The sequence below is a fragment of the Strix uralensis genome, chromosome 3 (genome assembly GCF_047716275.1).
Source record: "Strix uralensis isolate ZFMK-TIS-50842 chromosome 3, bStrUra1, whole genome shotgun sequence".
Lineage (NCBI taxonomy): Eukaryota > Metazoa > Chordata > Aves > Strigiformes > Strigidae > Strix > Strix uralensis.
The window spans coordinates 32,785,641-32,804,951 of NC_133974.1; the positions used below are offsets into that span (position 1 = coordinate 32,785,641).

At 34.6% G+C, this 19,311-nt stretch overlaps 1 protein-coding gene across 7 annotated transcripts in view; it reads left to right on the plus strand.

Annotated features, from left to right (window-relative positions):
* ADGRB3 (adhesion G protein-coupled receptor B3) overlaps positions 1 to 19,311 on the plus strand; it is a 486,594-nt gene that overhangs the window by 234,380 nt on the left and 232,903 nt on the right. For all 7 annotated transcript variants that reach the window (XM_074861803.1, XM_074861802.1, XM_074861800.1 and 4 more), the window contains 3 exons: positions 1,436 to 1,630; positions 8,029 to 8,097; positions 12,995 to 13,103. In XM_074861803.1, the coding sequence (XP_074717904.1) occupies positions 1,436 to 1,630; positions 8,029 to 8,097; positions 12,995 to 13,103 (373 nt within the window). The remainder of the gene's footprint in view (positions 1 to 1,435; positions 1,631 to 8,028; positions 8,098 to 12,994; positions 13,104 to 19,311) is intronic.

Below are 19,311 nucleotides of genomic sequence, written 5' to 3' on the forward strand. Positions count from 1 at the left end.
CCCTTCACCCAGCCCCAGCTGTGTTACATAGATCTAGTTTATCTCAAGACCAGTTAAGAATGTAACCAAAGTATGAGCCAACAGCATGAAAAAAAAGTATTTAGATCGAGTATGTTAAAGGATGATTGCGTTTTAAAAATTACTTTAATGAAAGTTATTTTGAAACTTTTAATCACTGTACTGTTTTTACTACATATTCTACATACTACATTATTTTATTTTTTATTTTTAATGAAGCCCCACATATCCACACAAAGTGGCTGGGGAGATCTGGAAGTGGCAAAAGGTATCTTTATACTCTTCTTTCCACTTCACCACCAAATTATGTTAGATTAGTCATCCTTCCCTTTATATGTCAGTAATAAGGCCAAGTTAAAAAGCAATTGAAGATAAATTTACAGAGGTGGTGTCAGCATTTTGGTTGCCAGTTGCACAGAACTTTCTCTTCAGCTCTCCTGCTTAGAGTAAGGTCTAAGGTCTCAGGTCATTTATCTTTCCTTTCATTTAGCTTCAATTTGGAAGAACTTGTGTTTGTATACATAAATTTATATGCACATTTAAAAATAGGATGTTTAAACCAATGCACTCTTTTTCAGCCTTGGTTGGCTTTGTGACATCTTTGTGATACACTGTGCATCTTCCTGGGATGCTGAGTCAGCTTTAAGAATTAATCAGATCCACAAGTTCAGCTTCTCATCAGGAGGATTCTTCTACCAGCATATGTGTTTTGTACACTGGCCCTGTACAGATCTACAGGGAGAGCTACCACCAAAGTATGCTCTCTTGGCTGATACACAGGAGCAATTAATAATTTAATTTGCAATTCTTGAAAAACCAAACAGGGTCATTCCAAGTTAGCACCTTTGTGTTAGGGCTGCAGAAGAAAGCACCATAATCAGCTTCCACCTAAACCATTGCTCTTGTATTGACTAGCCAAGCTGGGCTCTCAGAGATGAAGGGTATACTTCCCTATAGTAAACTAGATTTTAACAAGGACTGCCTTAGCATTTACTGCTTTCAGAGCTTTTAGTTGTTTAATAAGTGGCAACAGTGGTTGTACAGCTGTTCCTCTGAGGAAGACCAGTTCCTTGCTACATCATGGCAGTAGATTAAAGCCACAGTCCAGCCCATGGAGTTCCTTTGAGAACATGGATGTTGAGAAACTATTGGTGTCCAGATATAAGCAAATGGGTGAAACATGACAACTTCAGAATTTTTCAGTGTAAAATCTATGATTCTCTGATAAACATAATAATTCTGTCATCATAGTCTACTATTTTGTCTTCTCTTTAACAGGATGAACTTTGTAATAATGGCTTTAATATTTAATAGTATAATAGCTTTAATATTTAATATTTTTGGCTGTGTTTAGAATTTATCATACCTTTTTCTCAATAAAGTAGGTTCTGATACTCATTTTGTTCTTCTGCTACAGATTAAAGAGCACCTTGCCAAGGGACAGAGGATGCTGGCTGGTGATGGCATGTCCCAAGTAACCAAGACACTATTGGATTTAACTCAGAGGAAAAACTTTTATGCAGGGGACCTTCTTATTTCTGTGGAAATTCTCAGAAATGTTACAGACACATTTAAAAGAGCAAGTTATATCCCTGCATCTGATGGGGTACAGGTAAGAGAAACACTGTAAAGGTAATGTTTCAATTGATGGAGTTCATGTCAGTATACTGCATGTCACCTATTTTACCCACTGAGAAAACTAAATCTTCTGAATGATAGACATAAACATTGTTCACTTAATACTAAGATACAAGTGTAAAATAGGAAGTCAGCTACATTTAATGAGACAAATATCCAAAACAAGACAGCAATTGAAAAATGTAAAATCCTTTCTTTGTAAAATTTTCAGTATCTTTCTCTTTCAAGGTTTGGTTTGATTGATAGGGGTGTGTTGGTATTTTGCTGCACTAAGCAATTTGCTAGTGTTGTTTGTTCTAGTTCATTTCAGTTCAAAAATATATCCACAGCATTTAGGTATGTAATTCTGGCATTGCTTCTTCAGTTCAAATAAATAAAGCTCATTAGAAGTGCACAGGAGTGATGCATAGTAAGTTTAATACAAGTCTTCCATTTCACATGTTAGATTAACTCTTCCTGTGCAAGATGCTAATTAAAATACTATCAGAGATACAACCACTATAATTATTTCTACATAATGGGCTGCACAGCTCATTGTGTAATGTTCATTAAAATAAATATTTCACAGGGCTTCCAGATCAGGATATTGGTTTCATCTATACCTGAGAATTTTAGACACTTTTCAAAGACTGTAGATGCACTGAAAAAGAATACTAAGAAGGTAGATATATATATTATTTATGAAAAAGAGAGTTTCATGATCATTCATAAATTCATAATAAGGTTATTAATGCAGGTCATGTGTACATATTTGTTTGTGTAAAGGTAAGCATAGATTATAAATATGCTTTGGAATATATGCATACAGATAAATGGAGGTATTTTGGAGAAGATAATTTTTTCCGTAGTTAAGTTTTCAAGATCTTGCTATTATATTTTCAGTTTTCTTGTTTTTCTATCCACAAAGAAAAATAAACTTCTATATAAAACCATTTCTTGTGTTGCCCTGTAGCCAGCTGGAAGTAGCATCTTTTGAACAGTGCTTTTCTAAAAGTATTCTGGCTGGACAATCCTTTTTTTTTTTTTTTTTTAATTGTATAAGAGTCAATATATTTTCCTACTTTCAGTGAGTTTTCCTATTAAACAGGGTGTTATTTACTGAAAATTTTTCATGCATTCAACAGTTTGACAGCCCAATGTGACTTTTCATGATTCACAGGCACAACAGAAATCTGTGGTAGAACCAGCCTTGAGAAACTGCTTGGCACAAGTGATTTTGTTCATGGGCTTAGTAGATAGGGTCATTTGCACTTTACATACATTAGAGAAAATTTGATTCTTTTCCCACTAATGACAGTGCCAAAAGTTCTGTTCCCTTCAGCAGTGTAGAGCTGTTTCCAAATTATGTAATAGTATTCTGTCAGAATTTGGCAAAATGATTAGTACAATTTTAATAATTTTTGATTAATCAATTTGAAGTGAAGAAATGAGAAAAGGCAAAAATTGGTAAACCATATTGTGAATGAAATAAGGCAGGATTTCTCAAACAAAATAACTACCCGTATTTCAGGATTTGGACCTAAATAACAAGAGCTCTTAAATCCTGCTGTTAAAAAGGCACTGAAACTGAAAAAAAAAATTAACGAATTGCAAGCTAAGGTAAAATCTAAAAACCAGTGCATAGTGTTCAGGAAAGTATGTGAAATCAGAATGAAGCATCTGTTTTGCACAGGGGATATACTAAGCAATGTTCCTGTTACTGACATCTGATGATATAAAATTAAATCCTGGCTCAGTAACATCAGTTTAAAGTGACAAAAAAGTTAAAATTAAATTAATTTGCACAAAAATACCAAAATTATTCTTTCTGAGGAAGCTCTGTGTGGTGTTCTAATTAATTCCATTCTATTCTTTGCACTAGATAAAGAGTATAATTTCTTAGATGTCGAGTTTTTCTTTTAAACAAATTCTCAGAAAAGCATGAGTGAGATTTAAAATCCCTGAAAATAATAATTTATCATTTTCTATGATATCTGAAAAGTAGATTATTAATTATGGGTAACCGTATTTTTTGAAGGTCCATTAAAAAAAACCCACACCTCAGCCTCCTTTAAAACTGAGAAAGGAAAAATATATAAGTCTGAGTATATTTGTTTCTTATACATTCCATCTATCTGGATAGTTCATCTACTGTCTGCAATCTCCGGCTTATATCCAGTATTAATATTCATGAATAGTGCAAAAGTTGTGATTCAGAGACTCCATAACAAAAAGAATGAACAGAAAAGTGAGATCAAATTTGAAAATTTCAGGCTAATTACTCAAAATGAAGATGGCACTACCTGATATAATGCATAGAAAAAGCCACATCTTTAGGCAGACACATACCAAGAGCAAAACAAGGCTTCTAAAATATGTGTCTAATTATTTATTATATGACTGTTTTTCTTTTTGCATATTTTAACCTATTTTGCATATTTTAACATTTTTTGCAAATTTTTTTTTTTTTTTTTTTTTTTTTTTTTGCAACAATATTTATGTATACATTGCATATACAGTGTCAGGAAGAAAAATAACCATGTATGAGGCAGTTAAACAATATGGAAGGTATCCTGCATCAGTGGCTGAAAATAGCAGTATAGTAGCAGAAATAGCAAAAAACAAGAGTTATGCAATTATTCTACAAGCAACGTCTTTCTCTTAATATGGGAATTACTTTAAAATACACTATGTAGATACACTTAGGCTATGAGGTGGCTACTGTGCTATTACTTGTGTAAGAAGTATGCTACCTGGAAGATAATTAACATTTTAAATAAGCATATTGTAAACAACATTTTGGGACACTTTCCAGAACTGGTGTAAGAGTGCTTGAACTACCTTCTAAGGACAGGATGACAGGAAAGGAACTACCTTTCAGGACAGGATGACAAAGTGACTTGTACAATATCCTGATCCAATGACCACCAGGAAACAAGGTTTCTCCCCAGAGAAGTTAGAGCAGTATAATACCATTTATATTAGCCACAGGGACCATTGCTGTCAGTCATGGATTAACAGGATTGCCCAATGCTTTTTTCCCCCCACCTTCCCCCTCCCAGACACACACTCCCTATGCTGAAGTCCAAAAGTGGAGGTGACTTAAGGCTATCCATTAATTCATCCTAGGGAGGAATTCTTCTCTAGCTGTATAAAAGGATTTATGACAGCTTTATTCCTGCAGAGAGGGTCAAAGAACTTGGACTGGAACAGAGAACTGCAACCATTGTATTACAGAAGAAAAAGATTGAAAGGAAGGAAATTAAATTAGGAAAACATAATTGTCCATTCCCAACTATAACTGACATTATCCTGAGAAAAGCCTGGGTAAAAATAAAGGACTTAAAAATTTGGCCCTGGCTGTCACAACATTTTCTATACTGGCCAGTTCAGTAATACATAAGCCTTGCCATGAAAGGAAAGAGCTTGATTCTACAAGGGGGTCTGTCATTTACTGCAGTAATACCATGAGATCACATCCATAATGCTTCTAAAATTTACCCTTCATACCTGTCAATCATTTTACTAAAGGGCAATGTTGTTTCTTGCAGCATTAATGCAATGAACAAGAGAATAGTCAAAGCAGGTGAAAGACTTTTTAACCACTGTTTCTCTGTCACATTTTTGGAGTTCATCTCATATCTATTCATTATTGAAGCAGCAAAGCCATTTAATAGTCTCTGTCTTTAATTCACAAAGCACTGGTATTCCTGACTGAAAAATCTTCATACATCTCAGTCTTCACTGCTACCATAGATATGACATCAACCAGAGGTAGAAATAGAGGAAAAAAGATCTCAAGAAGCAAGATATTCTTGTCACTAGGTTCATATACACTATTTATGGTTTATTGGCAAGTACAAAGTACATATTAAATCAATTATTGATCGTCTTTTGTTTGTGCTTGAGTCTAGAATTATTTATAAACTTTTTCACATATATTTCTATTAATTATTGATCATTTTAATGCTTTCAAGTAACTAAAATAAACATAAGATTAAATGAACACATAACATTATTAGCAAAACCATGTCATTTATCATCTACAAGAAACACGTATACCTACTGAGTGATTTTCAGGCGATCTAGGCTACTCTCAGATAGATCTCATTACATGGGCATGGACACTTTTGCGATTAAGGGTTAGACTGTTTCTGCAGGGGAGTCAGTGGCTGCAATGTAGTGCAAAACTAGCTTTGAACCAGCTTCTTAGTATGATAAATTATCCCACACTGAGCTCCGTGCTGCTGCAGATAGACTACTGCTGGCACCCTAACAGGTTAAAGTTAGCTAAGATTTCTGTCCACTGCATCTCCACAGTATTACACTGGAAGAGCACAGAACTATCATGCTTTTAAAAGTGTTTTCCTAAGGCCAACCCTACCTAGCAGAACTCTTTGACAAAATCATAATGTCCTAGAGTAGATGTGGTTATAGTGCCATGCAACTGCTTTGGCCAGTATGGTGTATTTTACTTGGGGGACCAATAAAGCTATACATTTTTCCTAGCTGAAATTGCATTTACACAATTATGATTTCCCAACCAGGTTAAACTGGCAAATCCTAAATTATGGAGAATACTAAATTACTCTTTTAAGTATGCTTTATTTTGCATGAAAGGTATTCTTGGTATATAAGCAATATGTAGCTACATTTTACTCTTCTTATCTTCAGTTTAACTGGAAATTTCCCTTCTGTATCACTGCAAATTGGATCAAACAATGAGAACATTTTTCTTTCATGTCCTGTCTTTAATCCTCATCATCCCACCCCAATGCATACTTGTCGTTTTCACAGGAACTTGCTGAGCCATTTCCTTTCTTTTCATGAAGTTTTGTGTTACTGAAGCTTATGGATATTTTGTTACTGACTTCAGTGAGAGAAGAATTGTGCCCTCATTAATGTACAGGATTATTTTGCCCAAGTTCACCAAAGTGTCAGTCACAGCTATGTTAAATTTTCCAAGTTAAAGCAATTTTTATCCATGTAGATTTTATGGTTAGCATAATTAACTTCCTAATGATGAGGCAAAGATGGATCCTCTCACTTGCCAAATAGTTACTGTTAGGACAGTATTAAACTGGTAAAAATATTTTTATGTAAAAATAATTTTCATGTAAAAAATAGTTTTCACAAGTTTTATTTGATTTTGTATCCTACAATGTTATACTTATATGGTTGTGAGACACCTAAAAAGTCCACAATATTTTGAAATTAATGTCTTTTCAAGCACAACCACAGTATCCATAGTACACTAAGGTTGGAAGTTATTTCTGATCTCAATTTATTCACTATGCAGTTGAATGCTTTGTACTTTTATTAAACAGTAAGTTAAAGTTACTTCTTGTTTAAACCTTATTTAAGCCCTATTTATCCTCCCAAAATGGCTAAAAGTAAGTGCAGGTGAGGGAACGATTGTTAATCTGAGTTCCAATAGGGTCCTATGGTTGGTATTCCACTAAAAGGTTTTTTCAGAGGTTGTGAGGATCTTAATTGCACTCTTCAGCTAAGGTCAGTGGAAACTACATGTATCTTTTATGAAGGAACAGATAAATTATAATTGACAGTCTGTAGCCAAAATTGACATTCTGCACAAAAAGTGATACAGAACTGAGAAGAACAGACTGCACAAATTCTTAGCTTACAAAGGTGAAGAAGTTGGGAAATCAAACTGATAGAGAGAGCAGACAAAATTAGAAAGGAAAATTCTCCAAAAACACTTGGAAGAAAGTGATTTTTTTAAATGCTTGATTTAATGCATGATTAAAAAACTAAATGCTAAATGTTTTTTTCGTTATGGTTAAATGAATAGGAGAATCAGATAAAGAGATTAACAGTTTAGCGTCAAAGAAATAGAAATTAATTATTAATTTTCTGTTGAAATTATTAAAAGAACAAAGGCAAATGTAACTTCTAAAAAGTAAGATACACCTGGTCAATAAAATACCACAGTATACCCTATTTATGGTCATTAAACATCGTTTTCATGTTTTGAATAGAAACTAGTGACCCTGAGCCTAGTGTTTTCATAGTATACTTTGTCTATTTGAAAATATGTAGTTGTCTAGTTTCTAGAATGAGAGCAATTTGAAAATAGCACACCATCACATTTAGAAGTTTAGCAAGTTTAAAACAGTTTTTATTTTATACAAAGCAGTAGTATGGAACCTGATTATATGGCCAGAAATGAACAATTAACCATAAAATATATGTGCTCTTTTATCAGTCTAATATATTATTTTGTTGTCTCATCTCTTCCACTGACAGAAAATATGCTGCAGAATTGCATCTGTAATAGAGAAAGGAAAACTTTCTTAGCATCAACTTAAGGATATGACTGTTTCTGTCATTGAAAGTAATTCTACTTTGACTTCTGTTTAATTGATTTTTCAGAACTTCTTTCAAATCATTAGTAACCTCTTAGATGAAGAAAATAAAGAGAAATGGGAAGATGCGCAACAGGTAAGATTTACATTTTGTAACTCATCAATTTAAAAAATTGAAAACTGTATTTTGACATTCACTGCATCAGAATCCACACATTATTTCAGTAAGTCATGATAAAGTGGAATGTATGGTTTCAAAAATCAGGTTAAATATACACCCTCCTGTAGATGAAAGGAAATCCTAAGTGAGACAATATTTTGGAAATAGCTGATCCTTTTCAAAAAGGAGTAATTCCAGAACCCATTGGCTAATTCCTTAGATTAAAATTATATAAGAATATAAGGTGCTTCTCTTGATCAACAGATTTCCATTGCATTCCATGGTATTACTCATTATGTCTTTCTTTTTGATGTTGTATGAAATACATATGAAAGCTGAGAAATGCTACTAAAGGCTAGCTGCAATGATGTTTTTATTAAACAGAACACGTCAGAACTCACCTAAAGAACTCATACAACACCACCAAAGAACTTACAGAAATCTAAGCAATAGACCTTTTTTAAAAGGTTGTATTTATAAGAACAATTCTGATCCTTAAAACTGACGAATTTCAGGACTAAGTTAGATATTGTGATAGTACTTTGTAAAATAGTAAAGTCTAACAAAAATCATTAATTTATAACAGAAGAGTTTAAAATCCAAATGAAACCATTTTTTTTGCTGGCATATATGTATTTTCTACTTGCCTATACCAAGAGCATTTTGAGACAATGTTAATATTTACATTCTACCACAGAACTACCAAATCTGTTCCAATACAAGTAACAGTGACAATGGGGATGAACAGATAATTATGTACAGAGAAAAAATTATGGAGGTAGTCAAAAGCAGTGAAACATTTCTATATGAAGAATGATTAAATCAAGCAGATATTTCAGTATGGAAAAAAGTCAGCTGCGCTTATGTGCAATAGAAGTTTTTAAAATAAGGAGTGGATTGAAGAATGTGATGCAGGAATGACTAATCTATTCACTCATATTTCTTGTAAAATAAATAAAGGATATGAAATAGTGGCAGGTTCAGAGTGAATACTAGGAGATACTTTTTATACAGAAAGTCAGATTGCAGAACTTCTTGTCACTGAAAGTACATGAGTTAAAAAGGTAAATAGACAATGAAAGAAAAGTCCGTATAGGACTGGTCATGGAAAGATCCTGGTTTTGCTTAAAGAAGTTTTTTGGAAAAAAAAAAAGTGCTAAAAGCTGGGCAAGAATTCCAAATGAAGTATCACTATGTGCATGCTCCTTTATACTCTTCCTTAGAAATCTACTTGCCACTGTCAAAGGCAAGAAAATACATTACATAGATCTTTGGTCTGCTCTTGTATTGTCATTGCCACTGTGTTACATAGATACTTGACATTTACTCACTTTTAATGTGATTCTCAGTAAATCACTAGATTTTTGAAGATCTTTGAAGCTATTTAACTTCAATTTTGTATGTTCATCTTTGTAATATGACTAAGAAAGGGAAGATCAGGACTTTTTGTTACCAATTCAAACCTTATGGTAGCCATATGATGCTGCAGCTGACCCATTGTAATTTAGCCAGCAATTGTATTTTTCTTTTGTTGTTTTTCTTTTTCTCTGTGTAAGAGCCAGCCACAAAAATAGACTAAGTATGTCATTTTCTCTAGTGGTGATGGATGGAAGCAGCAAAACCACACGTATGTGGGCAGTTTCTATAAACAGCACCAAGATTAAGGAACCAATATTAAGCAACTATTTTAGCCTCACTAATGAACAGACAGAATACCACTCCTTATGTTATCAGTCTTGTCATCTTCTACCTCCCCCCTGACTGCTTGTCCATGCCATGTCCACCACATGTCCCACAAAGATCAGGGGATGTCACCTGAGAGGAAATGGTGAGAACATGGAGGTAAAAGAGGGAACAGCAAATTACCAGTTCTCACCCCTCAGTGCTCCTGGTAGAAGAAGCAGTGTTGAAAAAGGGAGAGGAGACAAGTTATTTCTACTTTTCTGTAGCTCGTTCTCTCTGCCTGGTAATTTGTTGTCTTGTAGACCTGAGTACATCACTGGTAGGCAGGCAGGAACCCAACCAAGCACCAAGATGAGCTGAACGCAGGAGTACCGGGACCATAGCTACCTGGTAACAAAGCTGGGGAATTCACTAAATCTTAGACTCCTGAGCTATGGCACCCAAAATAACTATACCACTGGTCTTGTTACTGTTCTTGGGCAGTTACACAAGCAATCTCAAAACAACTATTGAAACAAGTAGCTCTTTGTACTGGCTAGGAAGGGTGAGCTGGACTCCTAAGTACACCTAAAATTATTTTTTTCCTTCAGTGTTGAAAACAAAAAGTTTTTCTATACAAAATATTTTCTATCGTATTTTGGATAAAACACTGAAACATTATGGTTAAATAGTATTTGATTTTAAAACAGAAACAGTATTATTTGAAATTACTACATCCTGTGCAAAGACTTTTTTAGTTTTTATGTCAAAATCGAGATAGGAATTGAACTTGAAAAGAATGTGCATAAGTCATTATGTGCTGTGAATGCAATCTAGTGCAAACACTATTGACTCATTAAAAAAGAGTAAAGGTGATTCTGTTTCCTATTCAGCCACTCAGCTGCCTTTTTTTTTTTTTGGTAATGAAACATGACAAACCAAGGGGCAGTCCAACCAACATTTTTTACCAACTTGCATGGTTTTCTTGAACTCCACAGCTACTGTTAGCATAGCACTCTTAGCCTCTTTTCTGGATTCTTTGCTGGAAAGAAAATCTTACTCACTGTCAGCAAACTGCTGACTTTCTATCAAGTATACAGCTGCAATGCCTCAGCACATCCTTTTTTCTAGATTAAATGCCAGCAGTTGATACCATTAATTACAGGTTATATAGCATTCAGATGAGCAGCACTCACTTTAATACTTGCTTTTGTTAAAGAGTACAATGCGTAAATTTATATTGGTGTTTCAAAACACAGGAGCTATTCTGCATATTTTTCATCACCATCTGTTGGCATCCTATTGATTAACCAGTACTTCAGATATAAAAAATGAAGAGTACCTCTATAACACTGACTGTTCAACAGTTTCTGCTGAAGTTATTACTATAAAATTTTATGTGCAAGAACTAGGGTGAAAAAATCTTTTCACTGAAATTTATCCTTAGTACACAATCTGGGAGTATGTGTGCTCTGAATGAGATGGATGCAAAACCCACACTTACTACATCAGTAACTTATAATTAGAAAAATGGAAGTTAAGTCTCCTTCACGTGAAGCAGCATTTGCAACCTGTTAGGATCATAAATGTAACAACAATTTATTCATAGAAATGGTTTTTCTGCCCTAATTTTTATAAAAAGATCAATGTAGAAAATGAAGCACATTGTGAAATTCTCTATCCTGAACAGAGCAGCTATGGATATAGACAGATAAAGCAAATGAAGATGGAGTGCAGCATGCTGGAATTTATAGTCTCTATAGGCATGTTTTTAGAGTCTGTAGTCCCAGTAGTGGAAAGAATGGGTTGAATGTTGCTCATAAAGTGAAATTTGGACATCTCACTGATATGAAGAAAAAGCATCATGAACAGGTCATCCGTGCTTTTTCTATTGCAAAATACTGTATTGCTGAAAATTGTCCTGTTCATATCAGGCCATAACAACAAAAAATTATTTTACATGTATGTGATGTGAGCAGAATTTTTAAGGTTATTAATAACTGTTTTGACCCTCAATGCAGTTTTGATGATGCATCATTATTCTTAAATATAACAATTTTTGATGTTTTTGTGATCATAGTAGCTTACAGCTTTGCAAATAGATTACATTTCTTGGAAATGTGCTTGTCCTTGCCAATTTGAAAGTCATATTGAGAGACTGCATTAGCAATGCAAAGGTGACTGCAATTTATCTTAGTTTACTGTGCCCAGTTCTGGGGTCCCCAGTATAAGACATGGATGCAATGCAATGAGCCCAGCAAAGAACCATGAAGATGTGTAGGGGACTGGAACATCTGATATGCAAGGAGAAGCTCAAAGAGCTGACACTATTTTGCTTGGAAAAGAGAAAGCTCAGTAGGCATCCAGTCAATGTTAAAAATTCCTGAGGGGGGAGAGTAAAGAAGACTGAGCCAGACTCTTCTCTGTGGTGTCCAGTGACGGAACAAGAAGCAATGGGCAAAAATTAAAATACAGCAAATTCCATTGAAATATAAGAAAAACCTTTTCACTGTGAGAGTGATTGAATCCTAGAACATGTTGCACAGATAGGATCTGGGTTTTCCATCCTGGGAAATGTTCAAAATCCAACTGGATGTAGTCCTGGGAAACCTGCTAGAGCTGATCATGCTCTGAGTAGAGGGTTGAAGTAGATGATCTCCAGAGGTCCCTTCTGACCTCAGCTATTCTATGATTCTACTTCTCCACATCAGCAATGAAAATAGTGTCACCAGTAACAATTTATATTACTTAAATATTGATTAAAGCAACAAAAGTTTATCATGCTGGAGAAGCCATGGTAAGATTTGCATTCAGCTGTTTGTGTCAATAGTTCTGAAGTTATTGAAGATATCTTCCAGAAGAAGGAAAAATATTTTAATTAGAATTATTCTGGAATATGAAATGCTTTAACCATTAATGAAAGTAATGGCCATGTTTTTATAAGTGCAGTGACTTAGAGTAAACATTCCACAGTTCCAGCACAAAGCTGATTTCACACATCTTTATGGGAAGGAGTGTCTATTCACATGAGGATCTAATGACAAAATGGTTGTTCTACTGTGACAGAAAATGTTTGGTATGGAAACATGGGAAGAGCAGTTTGACTGTTAAATCTTACATTTCTTTTGATAGCATTTAGATTTTATTTGAATTTGCTGCTGTAGAGATTTTGATATTATAATTAACAGCATGTCAAACCTTCCTTTGTTAGATCTATCCAGGCTCAGTGGAGTTAATGCAGGTGATTGAAGATTTTATACACATTGTTGGAATGGGAATGATGGACTTTCAGAATTCATACCTAATGACTGGAAATGTAGGTAAGAAATAGGAATTTCTTCTATCAAATTTATGACCTATTGAAATTGCAAGTATGTACTATAGAGTTGCTGCTTCTATCACAACCTAGATTGGGCTGCTTCTCCTCCTCCAGATTACTTCTGTTGCTTGGTTATCTCCCCTCTGGTTTAAGACACTTGGTATGCCTTACGCATTGGACTTCATAATCGTAACTCAAGATCTAAATGCAAAGTTTCAGGCTCTAAATAAAATTCAGAAAATATTCGTCAGAATACTGTGAATCGTAGGTATATGTTAGACATTTCCAGGATATATAGTACTTCAAATGGTAATTTAGAAAATCATGCTAATTGAGATAATAATGATATATTTAATAGTTTGAGAAATGTTAATTTTGTTGACATGATCTCTTTTAATATTCTATTCTCCCAAAGAACAGTCTTTGCACATACCTTTTGTCATGGTGTGATAATAATCATGATAAACGGATAAGCAATAATCTAATCTAATTTAAGACTACAGTTTCTTACATCAGTTTTTTGGTGTATGACAGATTCAAAATATTATTCAGATTTATTTTTCAAACTTTGTTTTCGGCACTGGAGAGTGCCAGGCAATATAGTCAAATAATAACAAATATCAAATATGAAGATTCTTAGCAACTGAATTTCACTTATTAGTAGCCATAAATGCTTCTGCAATATCATAGCATTTTATTAAAAATTCAACAACAAAAAATATTTGTTTGAAAAGCTATTTTCTAAGCATTTTGTCTTTGCTTAGTATATTCCTTACTCAATTATCTTTGTATAGCTGCACTTCTGTAATACCAGGAAAGTATAAGATAGTTTTATGCCAGGAAAGTATGAGGTAGTTTTATGTCATGAACAAATTCAAAATTTGTGTTTGTCTGATCGCTAAACTTCTGGTGTCAATAAATTCTTTCAGATTTTCAGTTAGCATCTTCCTGCATCTATGTCAGTCAGTTCTTCAGCAATTCAGTAGAATTAGTTAGAAAATATAGTCATTTAGAAATTAGTTGGCAGAATAAATCAGGGAAATTGTTAGAATGTCCCTGTTACACTTGTGGTGCAATAGTAAATATTTATTATTCTTATCCGGTTCGTATTTAGATTGACAGCACTGTAAACACTAGCCCCTGTAAGGCACAGCCTTGTATTGGAGACATGTCAAGGAACTCACCAAAAAGAACTCTGGCAGTCTTAAAATGTTTAAAACATTTTAGTAGGCAGTATGGGGAACTTTAGTTTTAAACCAGTGATTTATTATTTCTGTTGTTTACTGTTTGCACTGTAGTACCACTTACAGCTCCTTCCAGTTGTCAGTCCTTCATTATGCTAGACCCTGTACAAATTTATAAAGAAAAGACAGTTTCCTGAAATTCTTGTTCCATGGCCTTTGTATGACAGAATAAAAAGATGAGATTTGAAGAGCACAGCCCGTGCTGCTTGGCATGTTGTGCTGCATTCTGATCTGTTTGCCCTCTGAAAAATGTGAAAAAAACACTAGAAAATATTTTCAGAAGATGCATTTAAATAATCTGTGTCTCTACATATTCATGGCTTCAAGTGGGAAACAGCAACAACTTTCCAATTGAATCAGAAACTGTGCTGTGCACTGGCTAGTCTAGATAGCTGCATAATCTTAACAGTCTTTCTTTTGATTATCTTTCTCTTCCCACATATAAGATATATTTAGGCACTCAAGAGTAGGTCTGTTCTTAACTATATAACCATCAAAGGAATAGAAAGAAACTGAGGAAAGTAAAATTAATTTATACATTTATTCTGACTACCTAGCTCTGCGCCTTGACATATTGTGTGAGTTTATTGTCTCTTTGCTCAGTCAGCCATCAAAAAAGGACAAGGTCACTGCTATGCAACTCATTGACCAGAACACTTGAGCTCAGGTGACATGGTGAAATGGGGACTGAAGGTTGTTATCAGCAAGGAGTAATTTCTTATTTTCGCAAAGAAGGAAGGAATGTATCTAGAATAATTCAGTTTTAGTGTAGTTATCCTCAAGGGATTGGCATAACTGTGTCTGATTGGCTACGTACTTGGAACCTAGGGAATGTTTATGTTGATCTCAACTGAGAGGAATGAACTATGAAGTTGTTGTCTTCTCTCAGCATTAATTCTGCTGTATCAACAAGAGTTTAAAAATCTGTGAGATCTTGTTTATAATTTGTAATAACATTCTTGTCATTTAAGTCAGCAAACACATTTCCATGCAAGAAGCAGATATTTGCAGAAAGGAGGCCCAATATGCGTCTTTAAACAGGACTATTCAGTAGTTATTCCATAGTTATTTACCATAAAATATTCCCTCAGCACCTTCAGATATGTATTTTCATTTTCGAATTACTCTACAGTTCAGATATATGAGAAAAAGGATTCAGTACTAAAGATGAACCGCTGCTTCTTGTCAGAAAAAAAAAATCCAGTTCTGTAGCAAATGTCACAGTATTGCACTGAGTTCTTGGTTTGTTTCTGCTAATTTCAGTTAACAGGTTCATTTCTAATTGAACGGCACTATAGTGGTCCATATACGATTTGAACATCTAATTCTGTTTGACAGATATGCTAATCTCCTGAGATCCTCCACAGGTGGAATTTTATTTCCTCTTTCTTTCAAGTCACAGAAGCAAGTAACTGTGGCTTAAAAAATTGCTACACAACAGCCATGCTTAATGACTGTCCATTGTACATCCTCAGCTCATGGCACATGGGAAGTGATGAAAGTTACCTTAACTATATGATAGGCTACACCAAGCTACATTTTTATACATATGGAAGTAGCTAAGAAGGTCCATGAGGAAAGTTGCCATGCCGCTGTTAAACTTTTCAGTGTAGTGGCTTTTAACTCCCAATTTTTTGTTGCTTCTGAACAAAGCATCAGAAACTGGTTTCAAATCCGGATGATCCAATATCTGATCTTTGGGGTTTATTTAGGCAGCTCAGTCAAATCAAATGCATTTCCATTAAAGCAAGGCCCATCTTCGCTTAGCTGTTGTCTCAAGGATAGAGAATATGCTATGAAAAAATTAACAAATGTAAAAGTAACAATTTCCTTTGATCATGCATGGCTGGGACAGATGGTATTTGTTTTGTGTGCTCTCAGTTCTATATTATATTCCTTTAAGAAATGATTAAGTGAAATAAAACCCTCTGATAGGAGGTGGAAGCCTCCTTCCTCATTCTGCTCCTTCTCCTTCCTCCTCCTCCACCTCCTCCTCCTCCTCAGGACCAGCTGAGCAGGCACAGGAAAAGGATAGTGTGAAAAAACACCTTTTGCTACACACTCAGTCCCTGAATTATCTGAAAGCACAGGCCCATCTGCAAGGATACAACATGCAGTGGGAGAAAAACTTTTAAGCCATATTACCATTCTGTGTTAACTACTTGCTTTCAGCTTTCTTTGTTTTAAAAGGTGAGTTCCTAATTTCAGATCAAAGAATTAATCTTGGCTTTTAACAGCCTTTTGAACTTTTTTTGGAGAGCTGAAGGCCTAAGATCCACCTCAGGGCTTTGGCTGATTTGGGGTCCCATTGCAGTAAACCATTAAGAGTTCTGAAGAAATGTACTAAAAGGTGGCTGAACTGCTATCAAGAAATATTCATCCTTTAATTTAAAAAAAAATGCTAGACTGAAAAATTGGAGTGCCACAAGCATAACTGTCTTTAAAGGTATAGGTGGAATGTGGAACTGGAAAAAGGGAGCAGTATTAGGAGATAGATATTTCTATGGCAGATTAGTGTTCTTTTGTAAAGGAAAATTTTCCTTCTGTCGTGAAATAAATTTCCTTAAGATCAGCAGCCAAAAAATTGTTGAAGACTCTCTTGTCAAAAATCAAGCTTACAGCTCTTAGAAGATATTAATGAGAATACCAAATAATCTTGAAGTGCAGTGTGTTGTCATGGATGTTATTTGGAACTGACAGAAAATAAACAGAATTTTCAGCATGAAAAAAGCCACTTTTTGTTAATGTTAATTTTATGAATACTGATTGAGTGATCAGTAATGTTCTAAAATATGCAGATATCACAAAGTTATTTAGACTAGTCAAAGACAGGAAAAAACTGAAGATCTCCAGGGGGTATAGCAAAATGAAAAGAATGGGATTTCCACTGGCAGATTAAATTCAGTGTTGACAGAGCATGTAAGAGGGAGTAGTTCAAACCATACATAATGTAGGAACCTAAAAGAATCCAGTAAAATCCCATGGTCCCTTCTGAGCAAAGCTCAGAGAAAAGAACACCATTAGTGTGCAAAAACAGCAGTCTAAAGAAAATACAGATTTTTTTAAAATTTTCAGTAGCCATCACTTGCAATGCTCTTTTCAATTGAGATTATATGTTTGGGATTCATTTTACTTACTTTAAGCATCGCAAAGTTTGCCAAAGTTGCCCTAAGCTTCCTTTATTGTCAAGGGAAACTACTGCTCAGGAGAGCAATTCATACCATCTCAGACATCTAAAGTAAGGGCATGGGTTGCCTTCTGGCAGTTCTTCCACTGGCTACAAAGAGAGCCTGCTGACTAGCTCAGGCTTGAATGATTCATGTCATCTAAAGCAAAGAGGAGTGCTACTTAGTGAGTAAATAAAACCTGCAAACACAGAGGTTCAGTGCTGCATGATAAAAAAAATGACAGATTGTGAACTGGACTGATTAGAACAGATATTTGAGAACAGATTGTTAAAAGGGACTAGATGTACGAAACTGAAAAGTGAATGAAAAGAGAAACTAGGCTGACATCGCTGTTTAATCTTTCTCGTAGGAAAAACAAAGATTCTTAACTAAACTATACATTAGCACATTTAATTATGAAGGAGCATGAGGCCAAGGTCTTAAGAGGTATAAAGTAAAAACAAATAGACATTTATGTGGTGAATGCAGCTAGCTATGATATTATATGAAAAAATGAAGAGGTGTAAGCTGTTATCTCTCTGCTTAAAAATGGCTACTGTGACACTGGTACTCTGATGAGTAATCTGATCCAGTATAGTAACATATAATTTTTCATTTAAGACTTCATCCTTAGCTGCTTAGATAAGCTTTATAAATGTTGGCAGAGAACAAAGTCTGATTTCTGCCTTCACAGACAGTCTAGGATGCTACAGGGAAGAAAATTATTTTAAAACACTGTCCATTGTTTTGTGTCTTTGCATACTTTCTTGTTCCCCCTTCAATCTTCCATTCCATGTTCATATCCATAAAATTTGTACCAAAAGGTTAAATAATCTTGTAGGCTTATGGAGCATATCTTAAAATTTTCCAGTCCTAGCTAGAGATATGTAGAAATGTTAGTGACCAAAGGAGCTTTCAGAAGATGTACCTACTCTAGGTATAAGACACAAACAATGGTACACCTGCTAAGCTTTGGGAATCCTAGAAAATGAGCAAGCCGGATTTCTGTCTGTTACTGTGGGTTCATTAACCTTTTCCCAAGGTAAGATTTTTAGGTCTTGTAAATTGTAGCTCCTGTTCATACTCTCTAGAAACCTCTCCACATTATAAGGTTTGTTTATTTGTCCTAATGGTATCTGCCTGGTCTGCTTATCTTTTTTTGTATTGGAGTTAGTGATGTGTATCTTAAATGCAGCACTTGAGATCTTCTGACTCATATATCATAAATATTGTACTGGCCTAAAATATACCAAGAGACTGAATTGGTTTTAATGTTTGGAAGGGTCTTTTTTCAAATATATTAAAGACAGAAAATACCCACATCACTGATATTAACTTGTCCAAAGTTGTAAAGAAAATGTCTAAAATTCAGTCAGGAAACAGCTATTTCAATAATTACATACATATATACTCAGAATTCATTTGTAATGAAATTACTACTTGTTCTGAGGCTGTGTAGTGCTAAAGCACAGTATTGTGAAGTTTAAAGTGGATATTTTAATAGTTAATAAAAATTGAGGTGGTAAAATTTCAACATTTTCTCCCAATAGAAAGAAAATTGGACCTGTCAGACAAATGAAAATGCAAATTCCATAGAATGGCCCAAAACAGCCATTCAGATCTGTTTCTGTCAAGTTATTCCAGAATAACCCATGTTTTCACAAAGCAAAATTTAAGGATACAGCTTTTAAGGACCCACTGTGTGGATTGCACTTCTTATTTTTAAGGTGAACAGGAATCATTCCTTGTAGTGTGTCATATTTAATGTGTAAATACGTCTGTCGTGATTAATACAAAT